General features: G+C 48.4%; 1 protein-coding gene across 1 annotated transcript in view; it reads right to left on the bottom strand.

The window, feature by feature from the left end:
• The window catches only part of LOC141977514 (IgGFc-binding protein-like), a 32,115-nt gene extending 13,212 nt beyond the window's left edge, over nucleotides 1-18,903 (bottom strand). Inside the window, exons 1-4 of the mRNA XM_074939032.1 lie at nucleotides 18,481-18,903; nucleotides 17,461-18,025; nucleotides 6,176-6,774; nucleotides 3,668-4,232 (exon numbers count right to left, since the gene is read on the bottom strand). Of these exons, the coding sequence (XP_074795133.1) occupies nucleotides 3,668-4,232; nucleotides 6,176-6,774; nucleotides 17,461-18,025; nucleotides 18,481-18,903 (2,152 nt within the window). The remainder of the gene's footprint in view (nucleotides 1-3,667; nucleotides 4,233-6,175; nucleotides 6,775-17,460; nucleotides 18,026-18,480) is intronic.
• Between the last annotated feature and the right edge of the window lie 787 nt (nucleotides 18,904-19,690).

Genomic DNA, 19,690 nt, shown 5'->3' on the forward strand with positions numbered 1-19,690 from the left:
AATCCTCCAGCAAGTGACCCCTGCCCCACGCTGCAGAGGAAAGCGAAAAAACCCCAGGGCCTCTGCCAATCTGCCCTGGGGGAAAATTCCTTCCCGACCCCAAATATGGCGATCAGCTAAACCCTGAGCATGTGGGCAAGACTCACCAGCCAGACACGCAGGAAAGAATTCTCTCTAGTAACTCAGATCCCACCCCATCTAACATCCCATCACAGGCCATTGGACATATTTACTGCCAATGGTCAGAGATCAATTAATTGCCTAAATTATGCTATCCCATCATACCATCTCCTCCATAAATTTATCAAGCTTAATCCTGAAGCCAGATATGTCTTTTGCCCCCACTGCTCCCCTTGGAAGGCTGTTCCAGAGCTTCACTCCTCTGATGATTAGAAACCTCCATCTAATTTCAAGTCTAAACTTCCTGATGGCCAGTTTATATCCATTTGTTCTTGTGTCCACATTGGTACTAAGCTTAAATAATTCCTCTCCCTCCCTGGTATTTATCCCTCTGATACATTTAGAGAGAGCAATCATATCTCCCCTCAGCCTTCTTTTGGTTAGGCTAAACAAGCCAAGCTCTTTGAGTCTCCTTTCATAAGAAAGTTTTTCCATTCCTCGAATCATCCTAGTAGCCCTTCTCTGTACTTGTTCCAGTTTGAATTCATCCTTCTTAAACATGGGAGACCAGAACTGCACACAGTATTCCAGATGAGGTCTCACCAGGGCCTTGTATAATGGTACTAACACCTCCTTATCTCTACTGGAAATACCTCGCCTGATGCATCCCAAGACCGCATTAGCTTTTTTCACGGCCATATCACATTGGCAGCTCACAGTTATCCTGTGATCAACCAATACTCCTAGGTCTTTCTCTTCCTCTGTTACTTCCAATTGATGAGTCCCCAGCTTATAACTAAAAATTCTGGTTATTAATCCCTAAATGCGTGACCTTGCACTTTTCACTATTAAATTTCATCCTATTACTATTACTCCAGTTTACAAGATCATCCAGATCGTCCTGTATGATATCCCGGTCCCTCTCTGTATTGGCAATGCCTCCCAGCTTTGTGTCATCCGAAAACTTTATTAGCACATTCCTGCTTTTTGTGCCAAGGTCAGTAATTAAAAGATTAAATAAGATTGGTCACAAAACCGATCCTTGAGGGACTCCACTAGTAACCTCTCTCCAGGCTGACAGTTTACCTTTCAGTATGACCCGCTGTAGTCTCCCCTTTAACCAGTTCCTTATCCACCTTTCAGTTTTCATATTGATCCCCATCTTTTCCAATTTCACTAATAATTCCCCATGTGGAACCATATCAAATGCCTTACTGAAATCAATGTAAATTAGATCCACTGCGATTCCTTTGTCTAATAAATCTGTTACCTTCTCAAAGAAGGAGATCAGGTTGGTTTGTCACAATCTACTTTCTGTAAAACCATCTTGTATTTTATCCCAATTGCCATTGACCTCTGTTTTAGACTGTGTTCCTTCTGTTTTATTGGCTGGCTGAGAGTCACGTCTGACTGTGTAGTTGGGGTGCAGGGCCCTCTAGCTTCCCCAGGAGCCCCGCCCGAGCAGACTCGCTGTGGGAAGCACACGGTGTGGCAGACAGCATCACACTGGCCCTCTAGGGCTCTGCAACAATCACACACCCTTATCCCACCACCTAGATCCTTAAGAAATGCATAGGGGAAACTGAGGCACCCACAAAGTATTCAGAGAAAACATTAAGAACATTCCCACTTCATAACACCTGTATACAACCAATTATATACTTTAAAGGGTATAAAATAATCAAATATTGTGCTAAACACAATCATACCCCAAACTGACTGCCAAATTTAAGTTGTGTTTTTCCCCTCAGGTGAGGGCTCTTGGGTGGGGCTGGGGATGAGTGGTTCACAGTGCAGAAGGGGGCTCAGGGCTGGAGCTCAGGGTGGGTTGCTGGGGGCACAGACTCTGGGGTAGGGTAGGGCCAGGGATGAGGAGCTTGGGGTACAGACAGGCTGTCCCAGGGCTAGGGTCAGAGAGGACTTTCCCCCCTCTCCTCTCCCCGCCGGCAGCAGCGAGCTCTGGGTGAGGGACCCTTCCTCTCCCCTGATGCCCCGCACCATAGTCTCACTGGGGGTAGGGGATGGGGCTGCCCCTCACCCAGCGTGGGGGGGCCCACTCCAGGCAGGGACAGCGGAGAGACCCAGCTCCAAATACTGATGAAGCGAGGCCCCCAGTTCTGAATATTCTTGGTGCCAGGGCTCCACGAGCCCATATAACTCACCGCCTATGCGAGGTACCCACAGCTGGGACCAAGCGAGAAAACAAGCCCAGCTCTAAAGCATGGGAACAGAGAGAGAAGGGGAGGCAGAGAGGCCTGGGTTAGCAGAGGGGCAACAGCCCCAAGCCAGGCTGCCTCTGAGAAAGCAGAAGGGAGACAAAAGGAGCATGCAAGCCCTGGGCTGATAACTTAAATTGAGTGTAAGGGTTTATAGCCTGGTCTAATTGCAGATAAATTGAAGGGGACCACTTAGGAGAAAGCTGGGACCCCTAAAGAGACTGCACCAACAGCAGACGGCAGATCCCTACTCTATCCACTAGAAGAAGCATAACAAACACCAAATCTCTTATGCTCTAATAAATTTGTTAGCCTCTAAGGTGCCACAAGTCCTCCTGTTCTTTTTGCGAATACAGACTAACACGGCTGATACTCTGAAACCAAATCTCTTGCCAATTGAAACAGTGGGAAAGATCCCAACGATGGCGATCACGTTGTAAAATGACAAATAATCTTTTAAAGCAGTGAGCGACAGGAAGGCCACTAGCCCCAGCAACACGATGGAAGTCTGAGCTCCGTCTGTCTCCATTTGTTCCACAGACTGGGCTTTTCAGGCGGTCTCTCTGAGGAGCATTAGTTATCCAGAGAACTGGAAGAAAAAAAGGGGTTTCTTCCCGTGGAAAAATCTAATTTTTTTTAGGCAGGAATTCAAAAATATTTCAGTGCCTCATGGGAATTGTACGTCAGGTACCTCCTGCTCCCATTCTCCACTATTGGTCGGGCTCATTGGTCAGACTACATCACCCACAATGCACTCCCTTCCCTTTCGGGGAGCAGGGGAGGAATAGTGCATTATGGATTGCCTGGAAACGGTACATCAGGAGATATGGGGTCCAGCAGCGTTTCTCAATTGACATATTCTGTTTAATTAAAATGAAAAATTGTTCTGTGGAAACCAAACACTTTTCATGAAAAATTTCATTTTGGTGAAAACCCCATTTTCCATCTCTAACTCGTTTTGATGGAACATTTTCCACCAGCCCCGGTTATTAGCTTTTCTGAACAATTAGGATTCAGGTTCTCTTGACCTAATGCCAGAGGATCAGCACTCCCACTGTGAATAATGAGGAGAACTGGGCACTTCTACGGTGCTCAGGATGCCTTGTGCGGGGTAGATCTGGAAAACCTTCCACAGAAGACAGAGGGGATGGTTTCTCTGCGGGGTCTGGGATCCCTTTGGCAGATGATTATGAGGACCTGGGTTTCAGCCAGAGTTGAGCAGCTTTTGCTAGTGTTGACGGACTATCATTTTACCTCAGAGCATCACGTAAGGAAAGCCAGACCACCACCAGCACACAGTCCAACAGCACAGTTACACAGTGCTGCCTTACCACAGAAAGACTCATTCCTCCAAGGTGAGATGGTGACATTCGCTCTCTGACAGGCGGCTGCGTAGGTCTGAACGGACTCGCACAGGGCACTGCTCTCCCCTCCTGACACACACAGGTCAAAGATGCAATCAGACAGATAGTGGCCTGGGTCAATCTGGGAGTGGCAAGCGGAGAACGGCCCATCAGGGTCCTGGATCACCCAGCACCGGGACTTGGACTGCACCAGACTTTCCTCATCTTCACACAAAGGGCAGGAATCAGGGCAGCCATCGTCACAGCCAGGGACATCCTCAGACTTCCCAGCCAAAGCCAAGTGGAAGGTGTCCTTCCCATGGGAGACGTTCTGCATCACAAAATCATCCTCAGCCGCTCCATTGAGGTTCACGCACAGCCCGCAGGTCTGGCCTCGGTACTCAGGGGGGAGGCTGACAAAGAGGCTGTGGGCCAGGTCGTAGCTCACACTCAGACCAGAGTCGGCTTGCACAATTGTATGAAACCCATCCTGATAAACGACGATTCCTCTTCTCTTGAGATGCACCGGGAGAGTCAGAGTCACCCCATCAATCTGAGTGAGGGAAAATAGCACCAAAGAGATCAATGCAGGAATTTATGCAGTCATAGATAGGGACCATTCTGGTCATTTACTTTGAGTCCCTTGCATGACCCAGGCCAGAAACCTTCACTCAGTAATTCCTGCAGTGGAGGGAATTATTCTTCTCTACTACATAAATGATACCAGAGAGCCCAGTATCCAATGTGATGAATGTGGGAATTTTTGGTAATATTTTTATGATCCATATCTGTATCTCAGTTTAGCCCCTCCCTGTATTCCGTGTATGGGAGTTAAATTGCTTTCCATGGAGGAGGGGGTGGGATGGGCTATTTGGGTCAGGTGGGCTGCCTGAGTTGGATCCAGATGTGCTATCAAGAACTGAATGGGCGCAGCACATATGAATAGAGGGTCCTGCATTGACAGTGGAAGAGCCAAGGACCGGGACATTAACACCTAACAACTGAGGGCCCAGAGCAAGTTAATTCTCCCCCTGCCCCCCACCCCGACTATCGGTAGGGGAGGGGTCTAAAAGTCTCAAGCAGGAGAACAAAAGAACTGAGCATACCCAAAGGAGGCTCCCAGTGGGACAAGGAAACAGAGATGGAGACAGACTTGAGGAGTCTCTGGGAAGCAGGACTGATGGACACTGACTGAAAGTTTGCTTCTCCGTGTTGACCTAATGTCTCTCTGATGCTGTACGCCTGTTGACTAGTAAATGGTGCCTGGCTTTGAAAAGGCTGCCCTGCACCAATGCAGATGTTTTCCTGGTTGCCTTGCTCTCTGAGAAGGAGTCTGATCACAGGAAGCCACGCAGCTGTTTCTTGTGAAAAAGCTAAACCCACAGTCCTGGGGATTTCCAAAGGGTGCTATCCAAAGAGGCTATACTGGCTGGGGCAATCACGCAGACCCTGAGACTCCATGACACCTTGTAAAAAGACATCAACCTCAATTTGAATAGTCCAGGTGAGGATGAGTGAACCACTTCTATTAGTCACTGTGAAAACGTTTCCTCTTGTCTGCAATTTGAATTATTCTAACTCCAACTTTCAGCTGCTGTTATTCCTTTCTCTGCTTGCTGAAGAGCTCCTAAAACCGGGTCTCTTCTATCTACTTACAGGCCCGATCAAGACTCTGCTTAACCTTTCCTTTGAGAAGCTGAATAGGTTGAGATTACCTTGTATCCAGCACAACACGCACACAAACAATAATTAGTGTGCCCATGAGATCTGAGCTAACCCTAAACCTGTCCTGGGCATTATGGTTTCGTCACAAAGTGCTGAACAGACTGCTGTAGGGGAAATAATGGCACTGTTCCCTCTAATTTTTTACATGCGTGTGCGGAATTAATTTTCTTATGTGCACCAATATGGAGGTGATGTGTGGTGGGGGTGGAGTCGAGGGGTTCAGAGTTTGGGAGGGGGTTCAGGGCCAGGGCAGAGGGTTGGGGTGTAGGGTTGCGAGCTCTGCAATGGGGCCAGGGATAAGGGGTTTGGAGTGTGGGAGGGGGCTCAGGGCTGGGGCAGGAGGTTGGGGTGCAGGGTGGTGAGGGCTACAGCTGGGGGTGAGGCCGGGGATGAAGGGTTTGGGGTGCAGGCTGTCCTGAGGCTGCAGCGGGGAGAGAGGACTCCCCCCAGCCCTCCCTCGGCGCAGCAGCTTGGGGCCAGGCCAGGGGAGGGGCTCCTCTCTCCTGCCAGGGCAACTCCAGCTGGGCCGGGCTGGGGGAAGGGTGACTTTCCCTGGCTGTGGCAGCTCCAGCTGGGCTGGGCCGGTGTAGGGGCGCCTCTCCCCGCTTGTGCGGCCCTTGATAGCCTTCGCAGCTCAGAGGGAAGTTAGGCACTGACTGGTGTATTCGGGAAAGTGGGAAAAAACCAACAACTACTGGGAAATGACTTTTCCCCCCATTTCATTTCTTTGATTAAGTGCTTTCCCAGGGAGAACTAGCCCCATGGAATTACCTTGACCGTCCCGTGCTGCCCTCTCTGCAGATGGATCTCAGTCTTGTTCACAAGGACAAAGACCTCCGAGGTCACAGCCACAGGAACATGGGGCAGGTTTCCGTTCTTCACTTCCACTCTGAAGAAGGATAAGGACTTTGATGCCCCACACAGTTCAGCAAACACATATTTGCAGGTGCCCTGGGAATTGTATCGCTTCCCATCAAACGTAGTGTAATGGGGCAGACCAGAAGCCCAGCAGATGCCGTTGGTTCGCTCATGGCACCCATAAGCCCCCTTTCGAGTGCCACAGAATTCCCCAGGGGCACAGGCAGAGCGGGAGCACTGGACAGCGTGGGAGGAGCCGTCACATCTGCACAATCTCCCGCAATTTTCTCCTTCCCAGAAGCTTTCCCCTGCCAGGTGGTATCTGCCATTGTGGGTGCAGCCGCACTGCTCTGGAGGCACACAGTCAGTGCCACTCCGCACAAAGCCAGGGTCACACTGGCACCCTTCTTCACATGCAGTCCGGCAGCGGGAGGGCACAGCTGGGTGGGCACAAGAGGCCGGGCAGGAAGGTCCACAGAGCTCATAGTGGCTGTTGGGGGGGCAGGTTAACTCTGAAAGGGACATGAAGAACTGTGGTTAGAAATACAGAAGGAACGCTGCAGGGAATCCTCCCAGGCAGAAAATCCAGGACAAACAATGAAAACAGGGATGAGAGGAAAGACTTAATATACAGAGAGCAGAACAGATCCTTCATTTCCTAAGAAATAATTTTCATGCTAAAAATCTAGGGTTTCTCCTTACAAGCAACACTCCTCTCTTAGGATCAAGTTCCAGGCACAGCTAATAGCCTAGCCAGTAAATATCAGCATGTCACTACAGCATCAGTAGTGGCTTCTACTCTGGGCCAGAAAGATGCCCATCCAAGTCCCTCCCCTCCCTTGGATTCATACCCAGTGATGACTCTGCAGACAGTCCTAGGGAGGGATGCTGCACTAAGTACCATTTCCCAGCGCACCCATTAAGGTAACAGACTGGCCTTAATACCCGTCTCAGAGTTATTCAGATAGCACTAAAAGGTCCTGTAGCATTTTCTAAGAGTGAGCGATAAACAAGCATCCCAGCTGCCATTAGGTTGCTCAATGAAATCTGGATCTGGTTTGTTATCTATTTTTAGTGCTCTCTATTTACATGTGGAATCCCTGTCCGGCTGGTATTTAACTCATTGCATTGCATGCGACACTTTGTGAGACCGGGAATGGAAGGTGGAAGAGAAAGGTAGACCCTGAGATCCTGCTTCAGAGAGCTGGTAACTGCAGTTAATACATTTTCAAAGTATATTTTAACGTGTACACACTGTACAGTTTCAGAGTAGCAGCCGTGTTAGTCTGTATCCATAAAAAGGAAAGGAGGACTTGTAGCACCTTAGGGACTAACAAATTTATTAGAGCATAAGCTTTCGTGAGCTACAGCTCACTGCATCCCATGAAGTGAGCTGTAGCTCACGAAAGCTTATGCTCTAATAAATTTGTTAGTCTGTAAGGTGCCACAAGTCCTCCTTTCCTTTTTACACTGTACAGTGAATGTAATTCTTCTCCCTCTGTCCTTTTAACTAGCTGGTGACAATTATCCTTATGCTTATTTGAAACGTTTAGCTTCTTCTCAAAGCTAAAGACAATGAGAATTTATTGGCCCATCACAACAGGTGGGACATCTCGTCTGGGAAGTATTAACTAAGCTAAAGTTAAAATACACAGTTCCCAGGAAAGGAAAGCTCAGATGTCTGATAAGGAATCTTCTAACTATTGTTAACGTCTCAAAGGTCTCCCATAGTTTACATAGGGGAGGTCTACACTTAAAATGCTGCTGTCTGTACAGCTTTAATGAAGACAATCCTATGCTGAGCTGGCATAATGGATCCACCTCTCCGAGAGACGGTAGCTATGTCAACAGACACAGCGCTGTCTACACTGGGGTTAGGTTGGTATAACTGCGCCGCTCAGGGGTGTGGATTCGCCCTGAGTGGTGTAGCTATACTGACGTGAATCTCTAGGGGAGACCAGATCATACTGTTAACCTCCACCTCTCTTAGCTCTGGTCTACAGTACAAATGTATGCTGGTATAACTATCTCGCTTGGGAGTGTGGAAAATCCAAACCCAAGAGACACAGTTGTAGTGACTGAACTCCTGCTGTGGACAGCGCTATGTCGATGGAAGAGTTTCTCCCGTCAACACTGCTACCGCCTCTCGGGGAGGTGGAGTACCCAAGCCAGCGGGAGAAGCTCTCCAGTTGGTGTAGGTAGCTTCTTCATTAAGCGCTGAAGTGTAGACAAGCCCTTAGCCTAACTAAGGCTATGTCTACACTACGCACCTTTTAGTGACACAGCTATACCATTACAGCCGTGCCACTAAAAGGTGCGCAGTGTAGCCGCTCTTTGTCGGCGGGAGAAAGCTCTCCCGCTGACAAAAGAATCCCACCCCCAACGAGAGGCTGTAGCTTTGTCAGCAGGAGAGCTCTCCCGACCACAAAGAGCTGTTCATGCTGGTGCTTTTTGTCAGTACAAATTTTGTCGTCCGAGGGTGTGTGGTTTTTTTCCACACCCCTGAATGACAAAAGTTTTACCAACGAAAGTCCAGTGTAGACAAAGCCCCAAGAGAACCCCTGCCAGGCCAGAGATAAGAATAACTTTCCTTTTCCCTGTGCAGAGGACTCTGTTGGCTCAAATATGTTAACTAAGAACCAGAGATAAGTGTAGAAAACGTAAGTTAGAAATAGCTTGCTGTGAGACTCAGAAAACTGAAGGTCAAATGGAGCAAACTGTTACCCCAAGAAATCCAAACCATCTGGCCTCCATCCCAAATTGTACATTTGTCTGCCTTGGGAATCAGATTTGCAACTCTCCTTATGAATAATCAGTCTTGTTCTTCCAGTGTAATGTCTCCTATCCTATGATAAGCCTGGAAGATGGGATGTGAAAAGTATTAGATATAGTGCAAGAATGTATGGTGGGAGGGATAGCTCAGTGGTTTGAGCATTGGCCAGCTAAACCTGGGGTTGTGAGCTCAATCCTTGAGGGGGGCCATTTAGAGATGGGGAAAAAATTGGGGAGTGGTCCTGCTTTGAGGAGGGGGTTGGACTAGATGACCTCCTGAGGTCCTTTCCAACCCTGAGATTCTATGAATGTATGGAGCTAGATTTAGAAGACAAGAGATTTTGTTTGCTTTCTATATAAATTATTGTTGCACTGTAGAAGAGATAGGAATTGTACAGCACTAGAAGGAAAAAAAGAATTTTGAATGATATCAGCACCAAGCCAGGGTATAATGCTGGAATATTAAGAGCAATGTGTGAGGGCTTGTCTACACTAGAAGCAGCTGCACCACGTCTGGTTGCCACGTCTCTATCCCAATGGGAGAGAGCTCTCCCATCAACATAATAAAATCACATCCGTGAGAGGCAATAGCTGTGTCAGTGGGAGAAACTCTCCTGCCAGCATAGTGCTGTCCACACAGCACTTATGTCAGTGCAACTTATGTCACGCAGGAGAACGGTTTATTCGCACCCCTGAGGGACATAAGTTAACACGATATAAACTGTAGTACATACATTGTCTTAAAAATGGGGGATGCCAATTTATTGTTGGGGCAGATGCTAAGGTCAGGTCAACACTACAGAATTACTTTGGTGCAGCTGTGCTGATGCAGTGGTTTAAGTGTAGACATACGGTAAAATATAATCCATGAAATGACTGAAATGCTCCAACTAAGGAAGCATCGAAGAAATGTGTTATATACCAACCCATCTACTGGACACTGATAGAAATAACAGAGAAACCAGAAGCTGAACACTTAGCCCAATTTGGCAAATGGCCATAGAAACAGATTTCAGAGTAGCAGCCGTGTTAGTCTGTATTCGCAAAAAGAAAAGGACGACTTGTGGCACCTTAGAGACTAACCAATCTATTTGAACATAAGCTTTCGTGAGCTACAGCTCACTTCATCGGATGCATAAAGTGGAATATTAATTAATTAATATTGTATTAATTAATTTATTAATACTAATTAATATAAATTAATAAATATTACAACTCTCCTCATGAATAATCTGTCTTATTCTTCCAATGTCATGTCTCCTATCTTACAATAAGCTTGAAAGATGTGATGTGAAAAGTATTAGGTATAGTCCAAGAACATACAGAGCGTGTCTGCTAGATTTAGAAGACATTAAGGGGTATTGTTTGTTTTCTTTGTAAATTATTACACTGTAGAAGCGACAGGAATTGTACAGCACAAGAAGGAAAAAAAGAATGTGAAATGATATTAGCACCTAACCAGGGTATAATGCTGGAATATTAAGAGAAATGTCTTAAAAAGGGGTGATCCCATAGTTGGGGCAAATACTAACATACAGTTCATGAAATGACTCAAATACTCCAACTAAAGGAAGCACTGAAGAAATATGTTATACAGCACCACCATCTACTGGATCCTGGTGGAAGTAGCAGAGAAACTGGGAGCTGAAAGCTGAGCGCAATTATGGCCAATAGAATCTGCAGGGTGGCAACCTTCCCGCTAACTTCAATTAACAGAGCATACAACCCTGAGGCCACTGCCCATCGTCTGTGACCCCAGACATAGGTGCTGATGTCTAGTTTTCTCCAGGAGTGCTCCACCCCCGCTCTGCCCCGAGGCCCCTACCCCACACCACCCCTTCCCCCAAAGCCCCACCCTCGCTCGGCATTTTCCTGCCCTGGCTCCGACCCCTCCCCTGAGGCCTTGCACTTGCTTTGCCTCTTCCTGTCCCCACTCTGCTCCCTCCCCTAAAGGCCCTGCCCTTGCTCCACCTCTTCCCAGCCCCGCTCCTCCCTCTCCTCTAGGTCCCCGCCTGCCCGCCGCTCGCTGCTCTCCACCCTCCCACCTGGCTGCAAATTAGCTGTTTGGTGGTGTCACAGAACAGAGGTTTGGCGGCACCCCTGATTAGCTCATCTGGGCGCCACCAAACAGCTGATCGGCAGCAGTGCTGCCAAACCGCTGTGGCTGATGGGTGCTGGGCACCCTTTTTTTTTTTCCATGAGTGCTCCAGCCCCAGAACATCCATGGAGTAGGCACCTATGACCCCAGAGCTTGCTGAACCCCTGCGGACAACATCTCCTCCTGTCCAGGTTGGGTCAGAAGGCCAAGAAGAGCTGACTGAACACCCAAATAAGCAGCTGAATCCAGAAGTGCAACTGTGCAGCCATGTGGAAAGGAGTCTCTCTTATTCCAGGGTTAAGAGGGCAAGAAGAAGCAGTGAGATTTCATTTCAAAGATTGGACTTCTCCTTCTATTCTTTAATATAAATGATTGAAGGTTATCTTGTTGAGTCTACGCTCTTCAGTGAGACATCAAGGAACCCCCTTTTGGATTTTAACTGACTAATGCTATATGCCGGCCCTCCTTGATAAGTCCAAGCAAACTGGCTTAAGAGAGATTTAAAACAATAACTTTAAGAAATTACTTTTGATACTTTAAACTTGTCCTTTTCACACCAAACCATTTGTGACGGGGCAAGGCCAGATGGCTATAGAAAAGTAGTGGGAGATAGATATATTAGCTCCAGGCTAAACAAATCCCTGGTACCAGGATAAGTGAAATGGCAGCTGCTCCAGGTCAATTAAGACACCTGGGGCCAATTAAGAACTTTCCAGAAGGCAGGGAGAAGGTTAGGTTGCTTGGGATACCTGAAGCCAGTCAGGGGCTGCCTGAAACTAGTTAAAAGCCTCCCAGTCAGTCAGGTGGGGGTGCATGTCAGGAGCTGTGGGAGGAAGTTGCGCTGTTGGAGAGGCTGAGTAGTACACATCATATCAGGCACAAGGAAGGAGGCCCTGAGGTAAGGGTGAAGCGGAGCTTGAGGAAGCGAGGGCTGCTGTGGGGGAAGTAGCCCAGCTTGGCTTAACAGTGAAATTCTTGCTGCTCTTAAATACAAAAAAGAAGCTTACAAGAAGTGGAAGATTGGACAAATGACCAGGGATGAGTATAAAAATATTGCTCGGGCATCCAGGAGTGAAATCAGGAAGGCCAAATCGCACCTGGAGCTGCAGCTAGCAAGAGATGTCAAGAGTAACAAGAAGGGTTTCTTCAGGTATGTTAGTAACAAGAAGAAAGTCAAGGAAAGTGTGGGCCCCTTACTGAATGAGGGAGGCAACCTCGTGACAGAGGATGTGGAAAAAGCTAATGTACTCAATGCTTTTTTTGCCTCTGTCTTCATGAACAAGGTCAGCTCCCAGACTACTGCACTGGGCAGCACAGCATGGGGAGGAGGTGACCAGCCCTCTGTGGAGAAAGAAGTGGTTCGGGACTATTTAGAAAAGCTGGACGAGCACAAGTCCATGGGGCCGGATGCGTTGCATCCGAGAGTGCTAAAGGAGTTGGCGGATGTGATTGCAGAGCCATTGGCCATTATCTTTGAAAACTCATGGCGATTGGGGGAGGTTCCAGATGACTGGAAAAAGGCTAATGTACTGCCCATCTTTAAAAAAGGGAAGAAGAAGGATCCTGGGAACTACAGGCCAGTCAGCCTCACCTCAGTCCCTGGAAAAATCATGGAGCAGGTCCTCAAGGAATCAATTCTGAAGCACTTAGAGGAGAGGAAAGTGATCAGGAACAGTCAGCATGGATTCACCAAGGGCAAGTCATGCCTGACTAATCTAATTGCCTTCTATGACGAGATAACTGGCTCTGTGGATGAAGGGAAAGCAGTGGACGTGTTGTTCCTTGACTTTAGCAAAGCTTTTGACACGGTCTCCCACAGTATTCTTGCCAGCAAGTTAAAGAAGTATGGGCTGGATGAATGGACTATAAGGTGGATAGAAAGCTGGCTAGATTGTCGGGCTCAACAGGTAGTGATCAATGGCTCCATGTCTAGTTGGCAGACGGTATCAAGTGGAGTGCCCCAGGGGTCGGTCCTGGGGCCGGTTTTGTTCAATATCTTCATAAATGATCTGGAGGATGGTGTGGATTGCACCCTCAGCAAGTTTGCAGATGACACTAAACTGGGAGGAGTGGTAGATACGCTGGAGGGTAGGGATAGGATACAGAGGGACCTAGACAAATTGGAGGATTGGGCCAAAAGAAATCTGATGAGGTTCAACAAGGACAAGTGCAGAGTCCTGCACTTAGGACGGAAGAATCCAATGCACCGCTACAGACTAGGGACCGAATGGCTCGGCAGCAGTTCTGCAGAAAAGGACCTAGGGGTTACAGTGGACGAGAAGTTGGATATGAGTCAACAGTGTGCCCTTGTTGCCAAGAAGGCCAATGGCATTTTGGGCTGTATAAGTAGGGGCATTGCCAGCAGATCGAGGGACGTGATCGTTCCCCTCTATTCGACATTGGTGAGGCCTCATCTGGAGTACTGTGTCCAGTTTTGGGCCCCACACTACAAGAAAGATGTGGAAAAATTGGAAAGAGTCCAGCGGAGGGCAACAAAAATGATTAGGGGACTGGAACACATGACTTATGAGGAGAGGCTGAGGGAACTGGGGATGTTTAGTCTTCAGAAGAGAAGAATGAGGGGGGATTTGATAGCTGCTTTCAACTACCTGAAAGGGAGTTCCAAAGAGGATGGCTCTAGACTGTTCTCAGTGGTAGCAGATGACAGAACAAGGAGTAATGGTCTCAAGTTGCAGTGGGGGAGATTTAGGTTGGATATTAGGAAAACTTTTTCACCAGGAGGGTGGTGAAACACTGGAATGCGTTACCTAGGGAGGTGGTGGAATCTCCTTCCCTAGAAGTTTTTAAGGTCAGGCTTGACAAAGCCCTGGCTGGGATGATTTAGTCGGGGATGGGTCCTGCTTTGAGCAGGGGGGTGGACTAGATGACCTCCTGAAGTCCCTTCCAACCCTGATATTCTATGATTCTATGATTCTATGAATTGTACATATCATGTTTCTAAAAGGTCAGCTACCATAGCTGATACTATTAGGGTCCCTGGCCTGGAGCCCGGAGTAGAGGGTGGGCCCGGGCTCCCCCACACACACCCTTTGCCCCCTGATTAATCACTGAGACTGGGAGACAACAGAGACTGTGCAAGGAAGGATAACTTCTCCTCACCTCCCTCGCTGGCTTATGATGAAAATGGCTCAGTAGACTGTGACCCTTGTCTCTAGAGAGAGAAGGTTTACATGGAGGGTCACAGTGAGCCTCTGAGGCTAGCGAAATCCACCAGGAAATGCGGGACCCACGGAGGCAAGGACAGAGCTTTGTCACACATTCAAATAGCAGGGACCACACGCCTGAAAGTGCCTTGAAGACATGTGTATCCTTGCTCCTTGGAGAGGCACTAGAATTGTAATAAATGTATTAAAAAGTACTAAACAATTGATGATCATAAGCACGTTTAATAAGAAACCTTGGTGATTTGGATGGCTCCTTGGTACAACTGCTGAGACCTGAACCATAGTCTATGACAATCGCTTGTAAGGCTTCAGAGTAGCAGCCATGTTAGTCTGTATTCGCAAAAAGAAAAGTAGGACTTGTGGCACCTTAGAGACTAACACATTTATTTGAGCATAAGCTTTCATGAGCTACAGCTCACTTCATCGGATGCATTTGATGAAGTGAGCTGTAGCTCACGAAAGCTTATGCTCAAATAAATTTGTTAGCTTGTAAGGCTGAAGTGGTGTATTCAGAATATTGGTGGTGTCTACCCTTGATTGGTGAACGGCTGGCTGCATACTGAGGTGGTTCTGGGTGAATCAATTACTTGCTGATTGGTTAAGAATAACTTGAGCATCGTGATCATGATCAAGGTACAAGCTGGTTAGAAAGGAACCTAGTAGACTAATGCTCCCTGGACTCAATAAAAAGGGGTTATCCTAATTCATTTCCAATTCCAATTCTGATTACGACACTTATCCAATTGGCAAGTCTAGTTTGTTTCATTTCAGCTTTAAATTCTCACTGGCACCCAAGCAGCTGCGTGACCCTGTCATAAATATAAAGGGAAGAGTAAACCCCTTTAAAATCCCTCCTGTCCAGAGGAAAAATCCTCTCACCTGTAAAGGGTTAAGAAGCTAAAGGTAACCTCGCTGGCACCTGACCAAAATGACCAATGAGGAGACAAGATACTTTCAAAAGCTGGGAGGAGGGAGAGAAACAAAGGGTCTGTGTCTGTCTATATGCTGCTTTTGCCGGGGATAGACCAGGAATGGAGTCTTAGAACTTTTAGGAAGTAATCTAGCTAGGTATGTGTTAGATTATGATTTCTTTAAATGGCTGAGAAAAGAATTGTGCTGAATAGAATGACTATTTCTGTCTGTGTGTCTTTTTTGTAACTTAAGGTTTTGCCTAGAGGGATTCTCTATGTTTTTGACAGGTTTCAGAGTAACAGCCGTGTTAGTCTGTATTCGCAAAAAGAAAAGGAGTACTTGTGGCACCTTAGAGACTAACCAATTTATTTGAGCATAAGCTTTCGTGAGCTACAGCTCACTTCATCGGATGCATACGATGAAGTGAGCTGTAGCTCACGAAAGCTTATGCTCAAATAAATTGGTTAGTCTCTAAGGTGCCACAAGTACTCCTCCTCTATGTTTTGAATCTAATTACCCTGTAAGGTATCTACCATCCTGATTTTACAGAGGTGATTCCTTTACTTCTATTTACTTCTATTTCTATTAAAAGTCTTCTTGTAAGAAAACTGAATGCTTTTTCTTTGTTCTCAGATCCAAGGGTTTGGGTATCTGGTCACCTATGCAAATTGGTGAGGATTTTTACCAAACCTTTCCCAGGAAGTGGGGTGCAAGGGTTGGGAGGATTTTGGGGGGAAAGACGTGTCCAAACTACGTTTCCCAGTAAACCCAGTTAGAGTTTGGTGGTGGCAGTGGATATTCCAAGGACAAAGGATAAAATTAATTTGTACCTTGGGGAAGTTTTAACCTAAGCTGGTAAAAGTAAGCTTAGGAGGTTTTCATGCAGGTCCCCACATCTGTACCCTAGAGTTCAGAGTGGGGGAGGAACCTTGACAGACCCTAACTCCCTTTCACCCTGACAGAGAGATCAGTTGCAGACACATGTAGCTGGCACATGACTCTGGCATTTGGAGAGGCTGGCCACGAGCGCTGGAAGCTCCCTAGAAGTGGGAGGCGCTACCGGCGCCCGGACCATGGCCCCGCGGCCCACCCCCCACCTCTCGCTGCGCCCCAAGGTGTCCCCTGCCCACTTTTCTTCACCCCCCTCCCTGAGGCTAAGAAAACTGCTTAGCCAACCCTCTGTCACTCCAGCTCCAATTAAGGGAGGTGAATTGGAGCTGGTAGATCACCTGGCCCTGACTGGGGAAGCTGAAACAGCTGCTGCCTTGTCAGGCTGGGGCTGGGTAAAAGCCCCAGGGGAAGGAAGCCAGGGGAGGAGCTGGAAAGGCTGTGAGCTGCACTAGAGGAAGGCCAGTGAGGGGAAGCAGAGAGAGGTAGCCTGCCCCTTGTCTCCTGCTGGTGGACTGTAAGAAGGGGGCTATGTGTATGGTGGAAAGGTGGTGGGAACACAACCTGTAAATAAAAGCACCAGGTGAGCACTGCACCAAGATCTCTGTGACTTTCTCAGCCCAGCGAGGGCAGGAGCCAGGAGGTCTCTGCAGGCACCCCATTACACCCCCCCCCACCTGCTCCTCTTCGCCCCCTACCCCAAGACCCCCCCCCACCCATTCCACTTCGCCCCTTCCCCCGAGGCCCACCCGCCCGCTCCACTTTGCCCCCTCCCCCGAGGCCCTGCTCCTCTCTGCCCCCTCCCTTGAGGCTCCCCCGCCTGCTGCTTGCTCCTCTGTGCCCCTGAGACCCTCCCCATCCGTCTGCCGCTCATTCCTTTCTGCCCCCTCCTGCCGTAAGGGTGAGCGATGGTGGGGGGAGGAGAGAAATGAGCGGCAGATGGGAGGGGCTCGGGGGAAAGAGGTGCAGCGCGGGTGGGAAGAAGTGAAGTGGGGGCGGGGAAAAGGGGGGAAGAGGCCAAGCAGGGGCAGGGGTTTGGGATGGAGCATGGGTGGGGCCATAGTCCAGGTGCCAGCAGACCCAATTTCTTGGTAGCTTCTGGCAGCAGCGCTCCAAATGTGGTGGGCTAGTGGCATTTCTTGCCGCATTTGGGGATGTTTAGCCTCCCCAATCCTCTTATACCCACTGTGTTCCTGTGACTCAATGGGGCCGGAGCCAAATCTGATTGAAATCAGTGGAAAAACTCCCTTGATTTCAATGGACTGTGGATCAGACCAAGGAAACAAAGAAGATTTGGGGAGTCTGAGGTAACACTCTCCATATATTTGGACTCGACTGCTTACCGCATCCAGCCCGCTGTCTCCATGGCTCAATGGCAATGCCGCGACTTTGGCACTGCTGGGCATAACTGCGAAGCACTTCACACAGGGTCTCCCGGCTGCCCCGAGTCACACACACATCCCTCACACAGTTCTCCAAATGGATCTGAGCATCAACCAGCTGGTTACACTCTTTAAAAGGCCCAGCAGTGTCGGCGATGACCCTGCAGTAGCTCTGAGATCTGTACTGGGCTAGTTCTGCTTCGTTACATGGGGCTGGGAGCCCAATGGCTGTGCAATGAAAAGGGGAATCAGCATCCTTCCAGCTATTGCCAAAGGTGACGGCGTCATGGACCACAGAACCGTTTGGGGTCCGGAAATCATCACTCTGGTTCCCATTGAAATCCCCACCGAGTCCACACAGTGACCCAAAGTAGATCTCAGAAACAGAAACCGACACAGAGTGGGACCAGTCATAGGACACAGAGAGGCCAAAGTCGGTCTGGAGCACAGCAGACGAGCCGCTGTAATAGGCGTAGAGTTTACCCGATGCAAGGACCAGGGGCAGATTGACCAGGGATCCATTCACCTAGGCGGAAAGCGAGATAAGTGTGTGCATTAATCCCCTCTCCCCAAGCCTGGTGCATTCATTGTCATGCCAACAGGCAGCCCGCATTTCTAGCTATTTCACATCACTTTTATTGTCTGTATCTGTATCCTAGGATCGTTCTGTATGTTTCGGGTATTTGTTTTTCTGCCCTGCTCTATATTCCATCCCCTTTGCAAACCAGGACTACGGCCAGCTTGGCAGTTTGTTCGTCCAGGTCATTAGTGAATGAGGGTTCCGAAGACAACCTGACAAAGTTTAGAGCAAGACTGAATCACTGGCTTACCTTAGTAGCAGGTTCTTGACACCCACGTACATGGAAGAGGAGCATATTTAAGGCTTCTTCCAGTTATGATTTTCCTGGACCTACATTTCCTCCCTTAACACCGTTCAGCACGGAAGAGATCAATTTCTTCAAATCTGTGAAATGCTCTCACCTGCACTTGACCATACTGTCCCGCCACTATTGTAATATGCTCCCCGTAGACATCCAGCTTCACCAGGCGCGTCCAGGACACCGCGATGGATCCTTTGTGCTCATTCTCCACGTTGACAGCGAAGTCTGGGAGGTTCCCAGGGGGGCCACAATACTTGCTTAGGGTGTACTTGCAGGCTCCTTGATAATCAAATATGACTCCATCGAATGTGGTGTAGTGGGAGTGGCCGAACACCCAGCAAGTGCCGAACGTCACAGGGTAACAGCCTCGGACGCCATTCACAACACTGCATATCTCCAGAGCCCCGCAGGCATGATCCTGGCACTGCATGGGCTGGGCAGGCTGCCGGCAGCTGCATTTCCTGCGGCAGGTGTCCGTCAGGATCACCTCCTCTCCCAGCTGGTGATACTGACCCTTCAACATGCAGCCGCACTGGCTCACAGGCACACAGAGTCCAGCGTCCAGAACATAGCCTTCCCTGCAGAAGCATCCCGCCACGCAGGGCTTTGTGCAGAGCAGGGGTGCACTAAGGTTGGCACAAGTGGCAGGGCAGGCAGGGCCACAGAAGTCAAAAGAATTCTTGGCTGGGCAAGTGAAACCTAGAAGAATCAAGAGAGACCTGTGCATGAATTCCTTGCCAGCACTTCAGAAACAGCCCCAGACTGATGCACAAGCCCTAATTGTCTTTTCCCCATTTTTCATCTGAAAGTTAAGTTCATCTTCACTTGCTTCCCAGGGCTAAAACCAGAGCAAGAGAAACCATCAGCACATGTGAATTCACTACAAACAGAATCTGCCCTCTGGGGAGTATTACTCTTCATATATATTTGTATGAGTATCAGGCAAGAAAACAGAGAGAAATGGCATGGATGGAGTACCTAGAGTGGAAAAGGGACAGTTCTGATCTCAGCTTCTGCACCTACTTCCTACTCCCATGAAAAGTAAACCTTTGGATTTGTTTCAGAGTAGCAGCCGTGTTAGTCTGTATTCGCAAAAAGAAAAGGAGGACTTGTGGCACCTTAGAGACTAACAAATTTATTTGAGCATAAGCTTTTGTGAGTTACAGCTCACTTCATCGGATGCATTCAGTGGATTTTCCACAGCTGTAGCTCACGAAAGCTTATGCTCAAATAAATTTGTTAGTCTCTAAGATGCCACAAGTACTCCTTTGGATTTGGAATCAGACAAGAAAGTGTATCCACCTTCTGAC

This window comes from Natator depressus, chromosome 24, assembly GCF_965152275.1.
Source record: "Natator depressus isolate rNatDep1 chromosome 24, rNatDep2.hap1, whole genome shotgun sequence".
Taxonomy (NCBI): Eukaryota; Metazoa; Chordata; order Testudines; family Cheloniidae; genus Natator; species Natator depressus.